At 35.8% G+C, this 19,678-nt stretch overlaps 2 protein-coding genes across 3 annotated transcripts in view; one reads left to right on the forward strand and one right to left on the reverse strand.

The window, feature by feature from the left end:
• The window catches only part of LOC134657451 (alpha-2 adrenergic receptor), a 547,428-nt gene that overhangs the window by 482,655 nt on the left and 45,095 nt on the right, over positions 1-19,678 (forward strand). The window lies entirely within an intron of this gene.
• LOC134657676 (ommochrome-binding protein-like) lies at positions 6,164-7,279 on the reverse strand. The gene has a single exon (XM_063513239.1). It carries the CDS (start codon positions 7,025-7,027, stop codon positions 6,164-6,166), a length of 864 nt encoding a protein of 287 aa, XP_063369309.1. The 5' UTR covers positions 7,028-7,279.

The following is a 19,678-nucleotide window of genomic DNA, read 5'->3' on the forward strand; positions in this document are numbered from 1 at the left end:
ACAATTTAATAATGAACTTTCTTTTAGTTTTAGTGCTACTTGCCTTAGTAGGGCAGTATACCCCCCAAAATATTACTTGTTATTACTAAGACAGAATTTATATTTCTCATAATTTCTAATTTCCACATAGCTACTACACTATTTGAATAATAAAAACCTGTTTGATACATTTAAATGTATATACCCTAACTCTCATCTTAAAATCAGTGATTTTTGCTTAATTTAAGTCTGAAAAGCTCTTATCTAATTTAGAATACTGTTTCCATCCAAATTGATGCTTTTTGCATAATTCAATCTAATTACTTACGTTCTATATTCCAAACTCTGCCCTCATTTCTTACTAATTTGTTTATATTTATTTGCCATTTTCTTTTTAATCTTTCAGAGGCACTTACTAATTCTAATTCATCCCCTATCGAAGATCGCTTCAAGGATCCATAATTGGTTTCTCGTTTCTTTGTTTTTACACTTTGGCTTTAAGTCTTATGTTTGTGACGTACCTAATTGAATTGGAAATATTGGGTAACAGAAGCAATTTCATTTTGAATTAGGTTTTGTGGAGATCTGGACATTGTTTGTTTTTAGGCTTATTTATAAATTGCTTAATAGCCTAAATCTGCGTCGATAGGAGAAAATATCTGGGCATTTTAATTTTAACCTACAAGAATTGTATTTTTAAAGTTTTATAATCATGAATTATACGAATCAAGTAGAAGAGAGTGGCCTAAAGCAAGTACTTACTGTTAAGTGTACCCTATGCGTTCGTACCGCGCCATCTACTTTTGTGTTCTTTAACTTTGTCTGTGTTTTAAAAATTAAATCCAACCTATTTGAAATAATGACTGTATTCTACGTTCAACATTTCATAATGTTGCATCCTACTTTCCATACTCTAATTACGTGAACGTGTATTGTTAGCTGTAATGTAACTGACGTGTAATCTAATGGTATATTTTTTTGTTTCAGGTAATTAAGTAAAATTGAGGAAATAGAAACAATGGAATGGAACTTGATATGACCGTAATGTCTAAACTTAATAACTATAGGTAAGTATGTAGTTTACATATACATAGGTATCTTTCTGTTTACATCGGTGACATTAGATGACTTTCAAGGTCTGTACGGCTACCATCAGTTTGGCACTGACCTAACATCTACTTTCTATACATCTCGCTCGTACTCGCATATTAGTGCGAACGAGATGTATTTAGAAAGTAAATTATGTTCTCGATAGCGTTTATGTCAGTGCCAAACTGATGGTAGCCGTACTGGTGTCAGAAATTATAGTACCTAAGTATAATAAATTAGTACCACCGAGAATCTGCAACATGGCGTGGGCCAAATAGAAACTTTTCAGACTTTAAAAATCTCTAATACGGAGATATGGAACCCGTTTCTCAAAAGCTTGTAACTTGGAATACAAGCGGATGTCACTTTTAGACAGCTTTTGTTAGAAAAAGGACTTGAGAAACGGGCCCATGGTCATTGCTAGTCTTTATAATTTACAAGTCTGTACTGAAACAAGTTAGTTTATGAAAACACGCCAGCAACAAACGAGTTCACTGCTTTAATAAGGACCAGAATATGCACGAGTGCAATTTTATTTTGATAGTGATGCAAAAAGTGCGGTCAGCCAAATTGTTTAATTCAATCTGCTGTGTGCAAATTTAGCTCGTATTTTGGCCAAAACCTCGTCCTGAATTCCGTGAGTTGGCGAAAAACAAAACCTGTATGTTACAAATTTACCGTTCTGTTCTGGGTAAGGATGTTGACAGTATTTAGGTAAAATATTATTTTACGGCGTGCACGAAATAAAGCACTAGAAAACTACTGAAGGAACGTAGCTTGCAGTGATTTTTTTGAAACTAATTTTATTTAAATAATAAGAAAATTCAGGGCGAGAATTTCTAGTACAAAGAAATTAGAGCGAGTAGAAGTTTTACATACAAAACATTCACCAGTGATTAATGTCTATAAATAAATTATCTTAACATAGTATACCTAGATACTGAAAGCCTAATAATAAAAAACAGCTTAATTGGTTAGATATTTTTTTATAAAAATTTAAGTATTAAAAGCCGGTCGCGTATAATTATTAATCTCAATATTTAATTAAAATCTGTTTTGAAAGTATACAATAATGGCTGTTCAATAGTTAAATCTCATAATTCAAATATCTTTAACAATTCTAGCCTCGAGAGATTTTTAAAAACCTGTGTTAAACCTGTGTTGTGTTTTTTCGCCGTATTTATTCACGGATTTTAATGACGCTGCTTCGCAAGGTAAGCATGATAAATAACCTTGCTGTACTTACACAAATCCTTTTAAATTTACCTTCATGCTTGAGCAAGACTAAATTTTGTACAAAACGTGATAGGTACCATTAAGGAAGTAGTTTACTAACAATATAATGTAATTTGTTTCACTTAACGAAAAATAAAATGCTACAAATAGTATGCTTTATATTTTTTATATTACAGGCCTTTTACGAAAATCTTAGAAATTAGGCTTCTTATGTGAGCGATTTTCGATACTTAATAGAAAGTCTTAAAGAGGTCGCCTTTCAGCGCCAGTCATCTTTTGCTTTTGGTTATTCTGAATATTGTTTGTTTAAGAAACCAGTCTCGTGGAAAGTCCTAAAATATAATTGTAATATTGACACCACATGGTTATAAGGCAAGTACCTATAAATATGCAGTAAAATATAGCAAACCGTACTTACCTAGTTTTACCATGCCCGTCATGTTCGTGATGCTGGGTGACGGTAAATTCGTGAATAATTGACGCTCTTTTCAGCGCCACTGGTGAGTTTTTCAAAGGTTTTTAGGGTCCCGCGCTGTAAAACCCGGACAAGAAAACCTTACGGTATTTTTCTCCCATATCAAATTTTTTCTCCTACTTTTGCAATCCCTAATATTTTTGCCTAATGTTTTTGTGCTATTGTCTTTGTTTATGTTATTGTACATTTATTGTAAACTACGTGTATGTGAGGTGTGCAATAAAGAGTTTTGTATTGTATTGTATTGTATTTTTGCCATAATTTTTGATTGCCCTTGTTAGGACAACCATAAACTTGACTGGACTTGGACTTATTAGGTTAGGTTGTTAGGATGTTTCGTATTGGTTATTTTTTATACCACACTAACTCGTAAGAGCTCCCTTTATTATTCAAAAACTGACGAGAAAGTGGCATTTTATCCACAAGAGTGGCAATGTAACTTGATGAAAATTTTGAGTTGGTACCTCATGTTAGCTGGTGAAATTGTCTTTTAAGTAAAGGTTTTAATTGATAAATATATTTAAATAGCGTTCATTAGGATTTGATTTATAGTTGGTATATTCCACGCGTTGGTGTGGTGAAAAAAATTGTGTTTCACTCTATAGCAAAGAAATTTGCCCCCTTGTAAAACAAATGACTATTGTTATGTAATATGTACCTATATCCTAATATTATTTACTATAATTATACTGTACCTAGGTATGTCTTAATATATTATTGCCTAAAGTAACCTTTGCTGCTATAGTTCCCCGACAGAAAAACCTTTTACGTGCAATTTACGATCACCCTTGACTATTTTTTCGACATTTCCTCGCGTGGCATATCGATAGATTGGCAATATATACGAGTACATTCTCTAGGGAGGTGCGTTTTGTCGATAAACTTGTAGGTAATATATCTTCGTCTTGTTTATACTTGTCACGGGATTGGATTGACAGCAAGTATTTTGGAGTGTGCGTAGGTTCTGATGTGTATTTACCGTTTATATACTTAGATCCTCAAGGCTTAAAATAAGTACTTACATTTACTTATTGAATATCGATGTCATTTTCACGATGTTGGAATTTTGATTATTGTTTATAAAAAAAAAGCGGCCAAGTGCGAGTCGGACTCGCCCATGAAGGGTTCCGTATTTAGGCGATTTATGACGTATAAAAAAAAACTACTTACTAGATCTCGTTCAAACCAATTTTCGGTGGAAGTTTACATGGTAATGTACATCATATATTTTTTTTAGTTTTATCATTCTCTTATTTTAGAAGTTACAGGGGGGGGGGGGACACATTTTACCACTTTGGAAGTGTCTCTCGCGCAAACTATTCAGTTTAGAAAAAAATGATATTAGAAACCTCAATATCATTTTTGAAGACCTATCCATAGATACCCCACACGTATGGGTTTGAAGAAAAAAAAATTTTGAGTTTCAGTTCGAAGTATGGGGAACCCCAAAAATTTATTGTTTTTTTTTTCTATTTTTGTGTGAAAATCTTAATGCGGTTCACAGAATACATCTACTTACCAAGTTTCAACAGTATAGTTCTTATAGTTTCGGAGAAAAGTGGCTGTGACATACGGACGGACAGACAGACGGACAGACAGACAGACATGACGAATCTATAAGGGTTCCGTTTTTTGCCATTTGGCTACGGAACCCTAAAAACTAGCGAACCGCCCCGGATTCGCACGGGTTAACAAATTATACAAAAACCTTCCTCTTGAATCACACTATTAAAAAAACCGCATCAAAATCCGTTGCGTAGTTTTAAAGATCTAAGCATATATACAGACAGACAGGCAGTATTTTAGTTTAGTGCTTAAGGCAAAGGATAGTAACAAGGCTATCCTTTTCCTTAGGCACTAAACTGAAATATCGACCGCCGTTGTTTACCTCTGCTTGTATTCTGTTTTCTTTTTGTATTGTTTTCTTTTATTGGGGTGTGCAATAAAGAGTATTTGTATTGTATTGTATCGACATTTGACTAGTCGCCAACATTACTAAAGTTTCACTTTGAGTCCGATTTTTAGTGTACAGGTGCCTGTTGAGGGCGCGACCGGCGCCGCGCCGGTATTAGGCTCAGAGAGCTAATAGGCCAACTATGCCTTTGCCTTTTATGATATTCACACTATGACACTTTGCCAAGCCATGCCGCTATTTATAAATCCTGCCGCGCGCGGACGCGTAGCGCGTATAGGTACTCAGTTTAAGTGTTTAAAGGGACGTGAGCGAGGGGGGGCTTTTGCATATAAAACGCTCACGCTCCTCTCACGCCCCGCCCGGAAAACGCTCCAGTGTAACGAAACTTTTCCAATGTAACGAAAAACGCGTGGTATTTGGGTTACTTTCAGAAACAATGTACCACTTATTTCGAAAGTGAGTTTAGGGTAATACAATACAATAAAAAACAAATAGCAAACTAAACGGCGGCCTAGCCAAGGTGACAATCGCTTGCGCTTCGCCATAGAATCGCTTTGTGTTTCTCTATCACTCTTCCATATTAGGGACAATGCGTTTTGCTGTGTTATCTATAGCGATTGTTACCTTGGCTAGGCCGGCTGTGTAGAAATACTTTCAAAATGGGTTAACTTTCCGAAATAAAAAGGAATACTTAGAGTGCACTGTTTTTATTATACCAAATATATTCATAATATTATGTCCATGCACTTTTGCAGCTCGCTGTACACAATATCGTGTTTAACAAGTATCGTAATCTGAAAATTGATGTATTTACCTAATATAATTGCTTATTGCTTATTATATAAGTTGCATGCCCGCAATGTTCGCGAACTTTTTGTAACAAGATCGGCTACGTCAGCCACTTGCGAGCACACCAGAGACAGCAACGGAGTTGAAGCAGTCGCCGTGGCCGAATCGGCCGTGGAGTCATTATAAGTTGCATGAAAATTGGCAGTAGAAAAATAAATAAACAAATAATAAATAAACATTCCTCATGTTCATTTTGCGTTGCAACTACATTTTCAACATACACGTTTTAAAATAAAGCGTTTTCAATTAACAGCGACACAACCTCCTCAGAACTGTGAGATGTTTAAAATGGAATGTATCTTTATTTAACCACGCTTGAGGCTATTTCAGTATTTCAATGTATTCCAGTTACATAAAATGGGCATTCATTTTCGTTTTAAATACTGCGTTCATAATATACTAGCACTAGTTATTTTCATTCGTTTTATAATAGCCATGTCTGATTTAAGGATGACTCATGCTAGAACGGGCCGGGGCCGGAGCTTCCGGCGCTTCGCTTTCTATGAAAAGCACCACGTGATCACCGATCAGCCGTCATAAAAAATGGCATGTCGGACGCCTCGGCCCGGGCCCGGCCCGTTCTAGCGTGAGTCATCCTTTAAGCGTTAGATCTAGAACACTTAAGTATAATTTTGATCATAAGTACTGAGAGCGTAAAAACATTCATTACTGTGCTGACTTTGTTTCAATCTGTATATCGTATCTCTATCCGAAAACATGACTTGATCATTCTCATCAAAAACAAGACCGTAAGCGTCATCTATTTTAGCGACCCTTTTAACTGCAAGATCAGGTTTATCTTCAATGTATATACCATCGTTCCCACAGAAATATATGTCGCCGAAACCATCTTCAACTATTTGTCTAACAACAAAATTATCTGCAAGAAATATTGAAGTATATGATGGATGCTCGATTTTGTATAAAGCAGTTTTGTTAGCTATATAGATATCGTTTTGTCTGGATATGTAGAAAATGTCAACTTCGAAATGGTATGCTTCCGCCACTTTCACAAATCCTGAGTCCACGTAAACGTATAACTTCTGCTCTGGATAACAGATGTAGTAGAAGTTCTTCCTGATGAATAATGACCATATAGATTTCCCTTCTTCACCGAAAAATTCTGCTGTTTTTGTTACAAAATTATATTTGTAAATACCGTCATGGCCGCCTAGATAAACATCGTCGTTTCCTTGATCGTAACCTATAGCAAATCCTCCTGGTATCCCATGGACATCTGTACATCTTCCAGAGTCGACAGAGCAGGAAGTAATGGTAAAATCTGTGATGTTAGTCCCATTCTGAACGGTATTACTAAAAAACATCATCCCAGAGAACTTGTGAAGGAAAAGGTTATAAGGCTTTTGGAAGTTCCTGACGAATGGAACCTTGTCGAAGTAGACGCCCCGGAAGATGACGCCATCGCATTTGATGAACTCCCCACTCGCGACGCCGAAGATACTCAGCAGCAATAAGAAATGCATTTTAAATATCTAGTTTCCCAGCATCTGTAATAGATTTAGGATTAAAACACAGACGATGTCATATAATATTAATACTTTCAGCGGAGTGCTCGAAAGATTTTCGTTTGGATTTTATTAACTCCCAGCTTATTTGAATATTGTATGCTTATATAAATTTCTACTATGAGCTTGCAAGAATGGTTTTGAACTGAGACTGCTTGAATAGGAAATTGTTTGGTAAAATGCTTATGAAGGATATAACATTTACATAGAAAATGGCTCCTAAAGATAAGAAATGTTAACTCTGTGCAGCAACGTTCTCAAAATTAGATCAATTGGGATATCTGGGCTTAAAAAACCTTTAAAGATTGTGCCCAAATACGTATTATTGAAAAATTTAATTTATGTAGGTACAATTTCTGAAAACAAAACATAAATAGTCACGAAAAATTCATAACTTTCAATTGTTGCAATATTGGGAGACCGAGCTTTGCTCGGAATTCTCGGAAAATATATAAAAACGCCGAAATGTTCGTTTTTCCCGTTAGAGTTATTTCCGAGATCCCCTAAATATATCAATATACAGGATGCCCAGTAATTAGTGGATAACCTTCTAACCACCGACAGAGCACCTTAGGCTGGTCCAGAAAATGCACATATAGGTCTGTAAAAGTTTCGTGGTTTTCGAAATAATCGCACTTTTCTAATTTTGATTCCTTGTTACACTAGACAGTAAAGTTCGATTATCTCGGAAACCATGAAACTTCTACTAGACCTATAAGTGCATTTTCTGTACCAGCCTAAGGTGCTCTGTCGGTGGTTATAAAGTTATCCACTAATTACTGGGCACCCTGTATACGAGTATAATACAAGAATTGCTCGTTTAAAGGTTTAAAGGTAAAAAACCACTGTAAATAAATAATATAAAATCACATTTACAGAGCTACTAAAAATGGTCTTTCCTTCAAATTTTAAACTCGTTATAACCCCTACAAAGGCGTTTTTCGTTCCTCTACAACTCGCTGAAGGATAATTCTTTAGCGCATGTTTAAGTGGTCGGAAAACGTCTATGCACTTAGCAGTAATGGAGAAACAGAATTCAGGCAACCTTAAATCAACCCTATTCACTTAGCAATAAGAATACTTTTGCAATGATAAATATACTATGATGTTTAAATTCTTAATAGTAATTCCAGGAAAAAGCAGGGCTGAGTTTCGAAGCTTGAAATATGAAATTTTGTTAGTTTCTGTGTTTGAATATAACCACTTTACTTAATTAACATTAAGCAAACTGGTGAGTTGCAAATTTTGTAGTACCTATATTTAAGTACAACAAATAAATTATTAAACAGACGAGAAAAACAGATACATAAGATTAAAAAAATTTAATGAGAGAAATTGCTGCCTCAGACAATAACCAAATACAATTTCTAATTTGTTTTAAAACATTTGAATTCGTTACTAAACAAACAGCTACTAGTTCAATAATAATTTTAAGAATTTATTTATAAATAGAAATATAATAAATTACCTACTCAATTAACCAATTTTATAACAAACTGATTGTTTTGTTTTATAGTTCCCTAATAGCACACTACATGTCGCTGTTCTATCGGCTACTTCCCACTATTAAGACCTTTTTTACAGCCCCTTATAAAGCAAATTTATTTTCTGAATAAATGAATGTATTAAGAATTTAAGTTGTCAAGTGAAGTGCTTCAATACAAATCTTGTAGAAACAGTAGAAAGTGCAGGTGTGAGTGAACTTTGATTCAAATCTTACCTGCAGAGGCCAAAGATTTTAATATTTTTTTTACTTCCGAACCACCCAAATAAACATTTGTTCAATTTAATTTTTTAATCCTTGTAATATTAGGGCCAGGCCACATGTCAGCGGTGCGACGCCGCCGCCGCCGCGCGGCGCGGCACCGCAGAAATCTGCGGCGCCGCAAACCGCTCTGCGGCGACGCCCGCCGCAACGCAAAATTTTGCGGTGCCGCGCTGCGGCGCCGCAAAGCGGTGAGTTTCGCCGCGCGCGGCGCCGCGCGCGGTGCCGCAAAGCGGTGAGTTTCGCCGCGCGCGGTGCCGCCGAGCGGCGTGCGGCGCCGCAGATTTCTGCGGTGCCGCGCCGGTATTTTCTTTTGAAATGATTTGCATCTTCATTCATTATACGAAGATATGGGTTCACCCAAAATTTTCTTTTCAATTGTTTTTTTATTTCTGCGCCTTCTTAATAGCGCTGGCAGTACACCGAAAAATTCAGTAAAATGCTGCAAATGATGTTAAAGGTATGAAAATCGGTACGATTGATCTTTAGGACATTTGAAACAATTTGACCCGAAGCACCATTAAATAAAAAAAAAAACGAGATGAGTTATCTTTTTTTGTATGGAATTTAAAAAAACTGTTTTGAAACCTATCGTGTGTGGTATTAAACGAAAGGGCTTTCTGAGCCGATTCCAAAAATATCATATCATTACATTTCAGTCATTTTTTTTTTATTATAATAAAAATAATTTTGTAAATTGGCAGCAATGCACTTAGTACTCATCTGTCAGAGATGACAATTAAAATTAGGTTGGCAACAATGTATTTCATACAATATTTTTTAAGTGGTGATTACACGAAGTATCGTAAAAGTATCAAAAGGATACTGCGTGTATGCACAAATACTTTTTTGGGGAATAGACTAAAGACTTGTCTTGACAACTATAACATAGGAGTTTAACGGTGTGTGTACGACCTTTTAAATGACAAATAAAGGTACGGGAGTAGAAAAAAATTAAAACAAATATACTAAATGTAAATATTTTCAAAATCGCTTTATTAGAATTAGATATGAGGATATTAGGTATAATTTGAGTTATATTTAACAAAAATAGTAGTTTATGTGACTGCTACATAATGAGAGGCATCAAAATACGAGTGTGGGTTTAAGAAACGAACGTTAGTGAGATCTACATACCGTAGGTAGAAGTCCACTAGATGACATGAAAAATATTTGTTAAATTTACAATTTTATTTCAAAGTAAGTGTTTGCTCGTAGAAAAAGTATTGTATGCAACGTTGTTTAACTAAGTCAAAAAATACTCGTGGCGTCTTTATTAACAATGTTCGGCTTCGCCTCAAATTGTTACTCACGCCACTCGCCTTTTTTGACCCCTCTTAAACAACGGTTGCATAAAATACTATTTATTATAATTGAAAAAAAAATGACTCAAATGTAATGATGTGATATATTTTTGGAATAGGCTCAGAAAGCCCTTTCGTTTAATACTACACACGATAGGTTTCTAAACATTTTTTTTTTAAATTTCATACAAAAAAAAGATGACGTCATAACTCCTCTCGTTTTTTTTTATTTGTTGGTGCTTCGGGTCAAATTGTTTCAAATGTCCTAAAGATCAATCGTACCGATTTTCATACCTTTAACACCATTTGCAGCGTTTTTTGGCGAACCGCTATCGCTATAACAACAGCAAGAGCAGAACACGTGTGAAGGGATCCATGTCTGATTAAACAACTGGTAGTCGAATTTTATTCTTTACTATGCAGCGTGGCATCGCACGCGGCGCCGCACGCCGCTTGGCGGCACCGCGCGCGGCGAAACTCACCGCTTTGCGGCACCGCGCGCGGCGAAACGCACCGCTTTGCGGCACCGCGCGCGGCGCCGCGCACCGCTTTGCGGCGCCGCAGCGCGGCACCGCAGAATTTTGCGTTGCGGCGGGCGTCGCCGCAGATTTCTGCGGTGCCGCGCCGCGCGGCGGCGGCGGCGCCGCACCGCTGACATGTGGCCGGGCCCTTACTCATTCTTAGACATGTGTCTTTCTCACGAGTATTTACGTAACATTGATTTATTCATGTAGGTACGATGTTAAGCTATTTGTTTATTAAATGCATGACGCATGTCATGATTTATTTACAAACAATTTATGTTTAGTATTGGTAAGAATTTATTTGTTTTACAAAACAATTTATATCATGAAAAGGCGAGAGAACGATGAACTTTCATATTTAAAAGGCCTAACAACTACAAAATAAATCAAATTATTTTATAAAATATTTAGATTTGTGTTTATTAAAGGCACAGTATTCATACGTTTTGTGTACAAATATTTATCACAAATAATTATTTTGTTCTTGAGCTATGAATATTTTCTATGTAGTTTAGTATTTATAAATACCTAACTATGTTATAATATATAGGTGTCGTTGTCTAGTACCTACAACAGAAGCTTGTTGACGCGAAAAATTATATATACCTAAAATTAAAGTAGATTATTTTCATAAAAAAATAACACTAACTACTGAAGAACATAATGTGATACCTTTCCATAGTGGTTTTAAAACTAATTTAACATCAGTTAGTTTTAGTGGTTAGCAAACATGACCGACGAATTGATCAGTTTTGTGGTCGGACACAGATCACAGTCTACTAGATGAAGCAAGTGGTCACCACACACGGTGTTGCCTTACAGTTAGCGACGGATATTATATACCTATAGACGAAGCTCTTAGTAATATAATATATTACTAAGAGCTTTATGGAGGAGACAGTAAGAGTTACATTAAAAAATATAGATATATATATATATATATATATATATATGACGGAGGCACGGGCGACGGCGATGGGCGTAGTACCTCAATGTATTACTTCACAGCTAAATTAGTATGCTACTAGTGCATGAAATAAGCATTCGGACTTGTTAACCATACTAGCGCCTACTATAGTTCAGTACTAAATGATAAAAAGAACTAATTGCTATTCGAATGCAAACTGATTTGTTGTAAAATAAAAGATCACATGAAACGTTCAAATCTTTATTCAAGTTAAGCTAGGCCGGCTCCAACCCTACACCTCTGACCTGAGAAGATTTAGCCCAATATGGGACCGGCAACAAACTCAGCGGGACACATCTTTTCAAAACAACACATTCTTTCTTTATTTCACAAAAGTAAGCTTCTAATGACACATAAGAAATCAAAAAAACACTTGGAATAAAACACTTAGCTAAATGGATAAAGAACGTTGGATTCTATAAGCTTTCTGAATAATCCTTCAGGTATAAGCCTTCAGGAACGTGGCGAGTTAGGCACTAGGTATGGCTAACGTCCGATCTCTAGCGCGGTCCGATCAAGTCTGCCGGCGGAGCCTCATCGCTCCCGCCTCGAAGTCAAGCTGGCAAACCTGCTCGACCGGTCTACCAACATATCGACAAAACTGCCACCTTGTACCAAACTTCACCCCAAGTTAAACAACTTGACGTTCCAAAGCCTTCTACCTGTCATCATAGTTCAACAATACGCCAATAGACGGCGTTACTATCTACGTTATGAATTTCGTTACAACTTCGGTGATACGTAGCCAAACATTGCTAATCGATTGTATACAGGCGTCTAAAACTATGAACTGTAACGCCGCAATACGTCCCTCTGGAGTCACGCCCCGACATATATATATATATATATGTATTTCTTCAGCTCTTAGTACATTTTTGACAAAAACGGTGCATATGACTGGCACTTATCAAACGTGTCTCACCCGCCCGTCGACATACATATAAGGTGTATTCTGGTTTCGGGTATTTCCGAATGAACGAATAGTGGCGGATAATTCCGAAAGGTGACTCTTACTAATAACGGAATATGAGTGATTTTACAATGATTCTCGGGACTACCCGATTTCCGGAATTACCCGAATAAACCTTACATACAATTGAACGTGCATTAAGCGATACCGAATAATTTCTACTAGACCAGACCGCTTGGTCTGCTTAGGTCTTGCTTAGGTGGATAAATAAGGCAAGGGTTTGATAGCTAACTTGCTTGAATAATATAACTGAAAGAGAAGTATAAAGATAAAGAGAAGGTAATTTGAACATGACGTAATGTGAGTTTCATAAACGAGTGTATAATAGTCGCTAATCGTTTTGACAGTTCGAAAAAGGACTTGATATGACTTGACAGGCAACCAGGGTTATAAGGGCTATAAACAATAATTACAGCAAAGTAGCTAGTTTATGCTGTAATGCTAAGTCTATCAGAGGTAATCTATGCTAAATGCGCTTTAATTACATGGTATGCGGTCGTAGGAGTCAACTATACAGGGTGACTCGGTTTCATGTATCGACATCATAACCCGTAGGGACAATAGACTAGATCAGCGGTCGGCAACCTTTTAGCAGCCAAGGGCCACATAGTAGTTAACGAAGTTAACGAAGAACGGGCCGCACTTTGATAATATTTATGACTTTATCAGACATTGTCGTTTGTCAATATTACATACAAAATAGACAGGGAGGCTCGCGGGCCGCAAGCGACAGGTTCACGGGCCGCGGGTTGCCGACCGCTGGACTAGATGACAAGTTTTTTTTTTAAATGGAGACTATCCGGTTTGTTTCCAACCAATCGTGATCGATGGATACCATAAATAATAACTTGTCGTCCATAGCCTATTACTAATTACATACGAAAGGTGGACTACATAGGTAAGTATAAAATTATCGTCAGGTGACAAGGAAAACTCACTAATTCTAATTACCACCACAAGTTCATAGTCATAGTGAACCATATTATTGGTACTAAAAGAGGATTGAGTTTTGTTTAAATATGTTTTGGTAATTAGTAAGTTTTGCTTGTCACCTGACGATATGGCTTAAGGCATAATTTTTTTTTAAATCCGCAACGCAGGCTCACAGGCATGCAAGCAGGCATTCTTAAATAGGCAATCTACAGGCCAAACACAGGATCATAGCTTGTACAGTAGGTACAATGCAATATAATAGAACACAATACTCTTTACTGACAAAAGACATTGTAGATGGTATTAAATAACTATATTAAGCAACAAACTAGTTTCTCTATGCGATTCCAATATCGCTCTCCATTATTTGAAAACTTGCATTTACGATTAAACATGCTAATTCTAACCGAACAGCTATGTGTGCAAATATGCCACAAAGGACAAGCTGAAGCGAGAGCGGAATGAATCAGAGAGAATAACACTGGGTCGCAGATGACTCCGATGAGTAGCCATGAAGGCTACTAAGACACCTATAAATCGATATGTATTTCTCACGGAAGTTTTCTTTTTTATTGAAAACAGGTAATCATTTCACTACAATCTCACCTGTAAGTACCGATGCAGTCTAGGATCGATCATGCTTACTTAACCCTCTGCAACTGTGGTGACTTTTTTAGAGAGATTCTACTGATATGGTGTCTATCAGACCTCATTTTCGATAATTCATTAAAAATTTAATAAACTAATGGCATAATGGTAACTATTGTTTTAAATAACAATCAATCCATTTATAATTTAATAAATTCAATTGTAAAATACGTTTAACATAAAATACATAAGAAATATATAATACATTTTAATGAGATCACATCAGTTTCTTACAATTTGTACTTAGGCTAACAAAAAAATAAACTTAACAATCAGCAAATTCAAGTAACTTCATTAATTTTCCTTCTTTTGAACATTATATTTATACTTTAGAAAAAAATAGAGAAAATCTAAAGACAGAATAAGGCACTAATCAGTCCTGAAGTTGGTACTTATTTTAAAGGATTTTCGTCGATCAACTATGAAAAATATAATTATTTATGAGGTGAGGTCTCTCAGACACTATAGAAACATTACTATTTTTGTGAGGTGACGTCTGGTAGACCCCATAATTACTATTAACAAGTACATAATATATTTTTATGAGATGAGGTCTGTCAGATCCAGGACTTATTGCTGTGCTCACGTCTGTGGGACACCCGCAGCTCGTATCTCCCGATGCATGCACCACATTGCCGCTCGGGCATCACTGTCCGATGCCGCGAGTCGTTTGAGGAAGGTAATGAGCGAGACAGAACTATATCGCGCCGTACGCCGACATAGCAACAAAAAAAATATTTGGCGGTGTCTGATAGACCGCACATCAGTCGCAGAGGGTTAAAAGATGTCTATTCACTCTCGATTTAAAAAGATCCAAGGTATAGTGGAGTGGCCTACCACTCTAACTAACCCAAAACTACTACTCCATAGATATGTTATGTATACGTATGTATAAGTCGAGCAAAACGAGCTAAAAAGCAACAGTCGTATCATCCTTAGATAAAGATAGTTTATTCTTTAAGTAGGCAAATTATAATGCGCTTATGAACGTCAAATAAAGCTATCCTCGAAACCAGGGCAGTTTCGACTCCTATCTTCGTTAATATGTAGATAAACCTACATTAATATATGTCAAATGCAGCTGCAACCAACAACATCATAAATTCCTAACCCGCATTTGAATTTCGAATGCACAAATTTCGCTCATCAGCAAATCCGCTCCGTCTCGTAGTTCGCACCACAGACTAATTGCTTTGAAAGGTAGTTAGTAACATTAGCATTTCATACAGAATGCTAAATTAGAGGAAGCGGCGATAAAGAGGACATTATGCGATTCACACCCTGTATGTTGACAGTTGCAATTACTAATTAGTGCTATTTATTATCTGATTGTTCCCAGAAACTGAATATGAAACGTTACAAGCAAAATATACAATACAATATCCCCATGACTCTTGCATTGAGTCGGTTGCCGGGCATTTCAAATCCGATGAGACTATTCAATTGCCATACAAATTTTTTTTCAACCAATTTTTGGGAGCCCTTGATTAAAACGTTAGCCCTCTCTTATGGCTCTACACGATGGCCGAGCACTGGACCAGCAAGATCGCCATACGATGGTTGAAACGCAACAACACGATATAGTTCTGGAATGGGCCACGTACTGCCATCGCTGCTGGCCCACTACCTTTTATTCAAAATTGGACATTCTAATAAATGACTTATGTAATGTATTTTCATATTGCAATACTTACTTTATTTTTTCTGTTTCTGGAATTCTGATAATTGACATGTGTGTAATAATCAGAGATCGGAGAGATTGGCGTCATTGCTCTCAAGAATGTGGACATGACTCCAAATTTGATTAAATAATTAATCATTTAATTATATTAATAAATTTTTTACCTGAGATTTAATTTTGTTCCCTAGTCAATAAATAGCACTTAAATATATTTTTGATATAAAAAATGAGTACATACCTACAAAAAATTTGGAAAAGATACTGATTTTTTTTAACATTATAAGAAATCTTTGTGTTATTTATTTATTAGGAATCAAAATTAAACTTCAGGTAAGAAATTAATTAAATGATTAATTATTTAATCAATTTTGGAGTCATGTCCATATTATTGCGAGCAATGACGCAAATTTTTCCGATCTCTGGTAATAATATATTGGTATCTCCTTACTTTAAAATATTTGTAATTTACTTAGTTAAGTTTAGTTTAAGTAAATCTTCTTGGCATGCTTAATTAAGCAAAATGTATTGGACATTTTTATATTGTAAGAGCTTGTTTTGTGTAGGTACTACATTCTTGCAAATGAATAAATGATAAATGATGTGCGGACGAAGAACCGACATCGCGGCCATCCCAACGCAATCCCGGCACGCCATAAGCCATCCGACACCATTACCCATACTCTGGCCCATCAGTATGATGGCCCATCGTGTAGAGGAGCCATTAAAGCTGCAGTAGTCATTTTCATCCGAAATTCAACTTTAAAAAGGAAAGTTTCATACTCAAATGTAGCTAAAATACCCTGCTATATATTATAGATAAGTAATATGAAACCAACTCATTAGGTAACTCAAATTTTATTTATTTATTTAATACAGTGCAAGCTTACAGTACTACACCAATTCGCTTACACACTAGAAACATTTACATTACAAAATTACAAATTACAAAAAAAAAAAAACGCAAACAGATACAATGTCAAGAAATATAAAACTTACAAATTCAGTCAATTACAATAATATTTTTAGGATTAAATAATGTCGAGAAAGATAAAATTTACAATTCAGTCAATAATTTACAATATTTAGAATCAACTATAACCCGAGTTAGCCTAATTAAGCCCACCTGTACCTAACCGAACTTTATGATTTACTATCGATTGCCGCGATTTGGGATAATGGTCGGATGCTATTTGAGCGTGTAACGCGTTACACAGATTTACCAATTTGTGTTGTTGTTATAATAAAGGCTGTTGTTTCACTGATAATAGTTAGTTTTACAAGGGGGCAAAGTTGTTGTTTAACCTTTTCTGCTAATATCGATAACTGAGCAAGTGAAAAATTCCAAAATTGACCCACGAGCGTATGGAATGGTTCAAAAAGTAGTTGGTTTCAAGGCACGAGGGTAAAACAAACTGTGCTACCAAGTGAAACACAAAATATTCCATCACACGAACGCGAGGAAAATAGTACCTACTTGTAATACATTACAAAATAAAACCAATTTCATAATACTAAATATTTATCATTCAAAATCATCACTCAAAAGTCAATTCTACCAGCTATCCTGCGGAAGCAACTCTATATTGGCATCAAATTAAACTTTGCCACTCTTGTGCATAAAATGCAAATTTCTCATTAGTTTCTGAAGAATAAAGAGAGCCTTTACGAGCTGGTGTGATTAAAATATATGTGATTAAAACAGCCTTTCTGCTAAACCAAGATGTGTAATGTCTCAAACAGAAATAGGTAACATAAAATATTGTGTGTATAAAAAGTTTTCACCTCTATTAAAAAAATCCCAAATAAAAAATATATCAAAAACAAAGCTCACTCAGATCCAGCCAAAGCTTTAACCCAAGGTTCAATTTAACTCATGTAGCGAATAAACCAACGAATAATTGCTATTACGAGTTCGCGTTCGCCGACTAATTTGGTAAATATATTGCAGATTATATTAAGTTGTCAGGATGCACGCTGAAGGGTCTAATGCTTAAGCTGTAGCGGGAATACATTCACATATGTACTTACCTATATTTATGTAGGGCCGCTACAGGTTTAAACATTTCTTCAACCAGTAAAGTGTGTCTTGACACTCGGTCTGATTCGAACTTTAAGATACCTACGTCAAAAATTTGCTAATGATACGATATGGATCGGATATGTATACCTATCAATATAGGGCTGGCGCACAGCGCATTAGTATTGCAATTCAGCGGGGTAATGCGGGGTGATGTAAGTTTTTATACAATATTTATGTTTATTTATTCCTTAATGTTTCAGTTAAATAAATAAACATTAACTTAGTTTAGGGCTAGGTCAATCTGTATAAGATTGTCCATATATTTTAAAGTATTTATATACCGGCTGAGTGTATTCTCGGGATTAGTTGCCAAGCGGACCCCAGGCTCCCATGAGCCGTGGCAAAAGCCGGGACAACGCGAGGAAGATGATGATACCGGCCAAGTTAAAGTTATCATTAGTTCTGTTTTCCGCCCCGCTACCGCTCATGCTTTGACCCAACTTTAGTTTAAACTAATACATTAATTTAGTAACCCTAATTAGCCTCATGGCCCGTGCTCTCTCTAAAAACTAAATTTGAATTAAATTCCTCTTTATTCCTCTTAGCAATGCGGTTTTAAAAATGTTTTCTTCTCATTTAAAACACGTAATTACATTTACTTGAAGCAGATCGAGTTAAAACTGCACATGTTTTTATAGTTTTTATATAACGTAATTTAGGTTTAAAGTTTCTAGTATAAAATTTCAGGCATACACATTCAAATGTTTTAATGGATACAAAGGAAATGCGTAGTTTTATTTTTAGTCTAAAAATGTAGATGAAAATGAAATGTTTCAATTTGCGCTTGCAGTACCGATCCGAGTTGAAATATTGTTAAAAAAGGGATATGTTTTTAAAATAGGAGATTAATTTTAATACCAACTTATTTTTTTATTGGTACTAAACATTTACTAATATAGTATTTTCAAGTAGGTAGGTAATATAAAATAAATAATCATTTACTTTATAACTACCTACTACGATTAGAAATGAAAAATATATTAAGAAAACGACTGTTTACGGTTTTGATCTTTTCTTGAAAATCACTCGCGCTGATTGGTGCATGCGAAATGAAGTAAAATTCGTGTCGTGTACATAAGTTAGGTAAAGTAGCGGTAGCACTCCAAAATTAATACGTGGTGATACAAAACTACAAAAAATGCACTATCCAAATTTCCAGTATAATGCAGCTATCTTTTCCCCGTTTGTGGCAAGCGTATTTCGCTATTTTCGCTCACTCCTCGAAAATATTGCATTTTTGGGCAAAAGCCTAAGCCTCTCTGGGCTGTGCTATCTGTATGCAAATTTGCACGATGATAGTCTGTGGTTGATTCCTAGAAGCGTTGGAAACACTAGCAAAATGGAGTCTGTCGAAAAAACGAAGTATTAGGTAGAGGTACTATACAAAGAATATCACTTTTAACTATTATTTAAAACTCCCGTCACGGCCCGATTCTAACTTTAAGATACGACAAATATTACTTCTAGACACGACATTGATTAGATAATTATGTTACCTATATATATATAGAACTAGCAGCGATAATTGAGTTTATCGATATAGGAAGTCCCTATACCTGTCAAGAAAATTTGCCCCACGGATTCCTATGTCTGAGTCAATGACTGTTAAATCCGGAAGGGATTCAACTAACTTTATCTATGGGAGAGCTGTAAACCTATTATGCCTAACTCCTACTGCCCTAGTCAACCCTAAACAACCCTAATTCCCTAGCCCTACCATAGATTCAGTTTACATAT

The sequence above is a fragment of the Cydia amplana genome, chromosome 20, assembly GCF_948474715.1.
Source record: "Cydia amplana chromosome 20, ilCydAmpl1.1, whole genome shotgun sequence".
Lineage (NCBI taxonomy): Eukaryota > Metazoa > Arthropoda > Insecta > Lepidoptera > Tortricidae > Cydia > Cydia amplana.